The sequence below is a fragment of the Arachis ipaensis genome, chromosome B05 (assembly GCF_000816755.2).
Source record: "Arachis ipaensis cultivar K30076 chromosome B05, Araip1.1, whole genome shotgun sequence".
Taxonomy (NCBI): Eukaryota; Viridiplantae; Streptophyta; class Magnoliopsida; order Fabales; family Fabaceae; genus Arachis; species Arachis ipaensis.
The window spans coordinates 143,918,617-143,921,502 of NC_029789.2; the positions used below are offsets into that span (position 1 = coordinate 143,918,617).

The 2,886-nt window shown below is 36.9% G+C and overlaps 1 protein-coding gene across 1 annotated transcript; it reads left to right on the forward strand.

Annotated features, from left to right (window-relative positions):
• LOC107644640 (putative pentatricopeptide repeat-containing protein At1g12700, mitochondrial) lies at window positions 789-2,886 on the forward strand. The gene has a single exon (XM_021103118.1). It carries the CDS (start codon window positions 931-933, stop codon window positions 2,725-2,727), a length of 1,797 nt encoding a protein of 598 aa, XP_020958777.1. The 5' UTR covers window positions 789-930; the 3' UTR covers window positions 2,728-2,886.

The window sequence follows — 2,886 nt, forward strand, 5'->3', positions numbered from 1 at the left end:
TAAAAAGTATCAATAAAATTTTTTTTCTATTTTTTTAAATATGTTTACTTTTAAAATATTATTAAACATACTTTTTTTAATAAAAATAAAATAATACAACATATATGATAATTATTAGTTGAAATAAAATTTAGAGTAAAACCCCTCTCTGGTCCCTAACCATTTATTGAAAAAGATTTGACGCCTCCTGACCATTAGAAAATAATAACGCGGTCCTTATCCATTTTCTCTGTGTGACTGGAAGGACTCTTTTATCGGTTTTTCGGATAAAAAGTAATCGAAAGAGTCTAATGGTTAGGGAGAGCCGAAAGAACATGTCGATCACAAGAATAAGAATCGCGTTGTTATTTTCTAATGGTTAAGGACACCAGGTTCTTTTCATAAATAGTTAGGAATCAAAAAAAGTTTTATTCTAAAATTTAAATAATATTTATTTATTTATTTTTGTAAATATGTGAATATTTACATAAAATATACCATTCGATTATATTAGTGCGCATATATGATAGGATGATCAAATCTATATATGCAACTTTTCATTTGAATTCAAATAAATAGGGTGATATGCAGATAGAATCCGATTTACTAATACCGTGGTTGGATTGCGACACAAAGGTGAAGGAGCATTGACACTAAATTTGGCTTAGACTTGTCCATAAATATTTCTTTCATTGGTTGATGGTGATTGTGACCTCCTAATCTCTCTGCTAATATTATGATTTATGAGTACTCTTCACTTTCCATTTAGCCCAATCTGAATTTGCTCGAGTAAAGAAAAAAGTTGGGACCTTTGGTTCATCCCTTCATGAAAATTGAATTCGGATGGTTCAGTCAACAAAGAAGGGAGAAGATTTATTACATGCTTTAGTGCTCACCTAGAATATTCCTATGTGACCTTTTGCGGGACTCTCGGGTGTTCTTCACTCATCAATGATGTTGCGTTCATCAACAAGAGCTTCTCTGCGCTTCTTTCCGCACCAATCTCAATTTGGTACTCTTTCTCGTCCCAAACCCTTCCTTTTCCCCATTACTCTCTCTTGTACCACTGATATTGATGCCATCAAGGACAGACCCCATCTCGTAGATTCTATTAGGAATCTCCAAAACCTTGATTCTGCTTTGCATCTCTTTCACAAGATGGTTTCCGTAAACCCTTTGCCATCTGTGAAGGACTTTACCTTATTGTTTAGCTCTATTGTTAAGATGAAGCATTACACAGCTGCCATTTCGTTAATCAAACACTTGTTCTCCTTAGGACTCAAATCTGATACCCATACACTCAACATTGTTGTCAATTGTCTGTGCCGTTTGAATCACACTCCCTTTGCCTTCTCTGTGGTGGGGACGATGTTCAAAATCGGCTTGGAGCCCAATGTGGTCACATTTAGCACCATTGTTAATGGTCTTTGTATTGAAGGCAAGGTGGATCTTGCTATATGGTTAGCTGACCACATGGATAACATGGGGTATCAACCCGACGCCCACACATTTGGAGCAATTATAAATGGATTGTGCAAGATGGGCAACACCCCTGCTGCCATTGCCCTTCTGAGGAAGACGGAAACAAGAAACTGCAAACCAAGTGTTGATGTTACGGGTTATAACGCAATTGTGGATAGTCTTTGCAAGGATGGGCTGGTATCCGAGGCTTTGAGTCTATTCTCCGAAATGACAACAAAAGGTCTTCAAACCGATACTATCACTTACAATTGCTTGATTCAAGGACTCTGTACTTTCAGCAGATGGCAAGAGGCTGCGTCTTTACTCAGCGAGAGAAAACAAAAGGGAATTATGCCGGATACACATACTTTTAATATTTTAGTGGATGCTCTTTGTAAAGAGGGAAAGATTTCAAGTGCTAGAGCCACACTTGGTCAAATGGTTCGAATGGGAGAGGAGCCTAACGTTGTCACCTATAACTCAATGATTGCTGGTTATTGTGGCCAAAATCAAATGGAGGAGTCCATGAAAGTATTTGATTTGATGGTACACAAGGGATGCCTACCAGACGTCAACACTTATACTTCATTAATCCATGGATGGTGCAAGATCAAAAGGATTAATAAGGCTATTTATCTCTTGGATGAAATGATCAATAAAGGTTTAAATCTGAATGTTGTGACTTGGAATACTCTTATCCACGGATTTTGCGAAGTGGGTAAACCGTTAGCTGCTAAAGAATTGTTTTTTACAATGCACAAATTTGATCAATATCCTGATCTATGCAGCTGTGCCATTATATTGGATGGCCTATTCAAATGTCATTTGTCTTCTGATGCAATATCATTATTTAGAGAAATGGAGAAGAGTAAGTTGGATCTTAATATTGAAACTTACAATGTGGTGCTCCGTGGGATGTGCCATGCCGGAAAACTAAATGATGCACTAGAACTCTTCTCTTGTCTGCCAGCAAAAGGCTTGAAACCTGATCTATATACTTATACAATAATGATCCAAGGTCGATGTAGGGAAGGACTTGTGATTGATGCTGAAGAGATGCTGATGAATATGGAAGAGCATGGGTGCTTGCCAGATAGCTGCACATATAACGTCTTCATCCAAGGATTACTACGACGAAATGCTGTTCTGAAGTCAATAAAATATTTTCAGATTATGAAAGACAAAGGTTATGCAGCAGATGCTAGAACCATGGAATTGCTTGTAGGTTGCCTCTCTATGCACAAAGGAGAGAATGCTTTTCAAGAATTTGTGCAGAAAATTGTTTGAATATATCAATATAACCTCTTAGTTCTTTATTTGAATTGAGGTTTTGATGTTTGTGTAGAAACTGATACTTTCATGCTGCTTTTTGTTTTCAAATTGGACCCAGCAGAGCAAGAATCTCCTTCTTGAGAAGATTATGCAATGTATTATTCTAGTCATCTT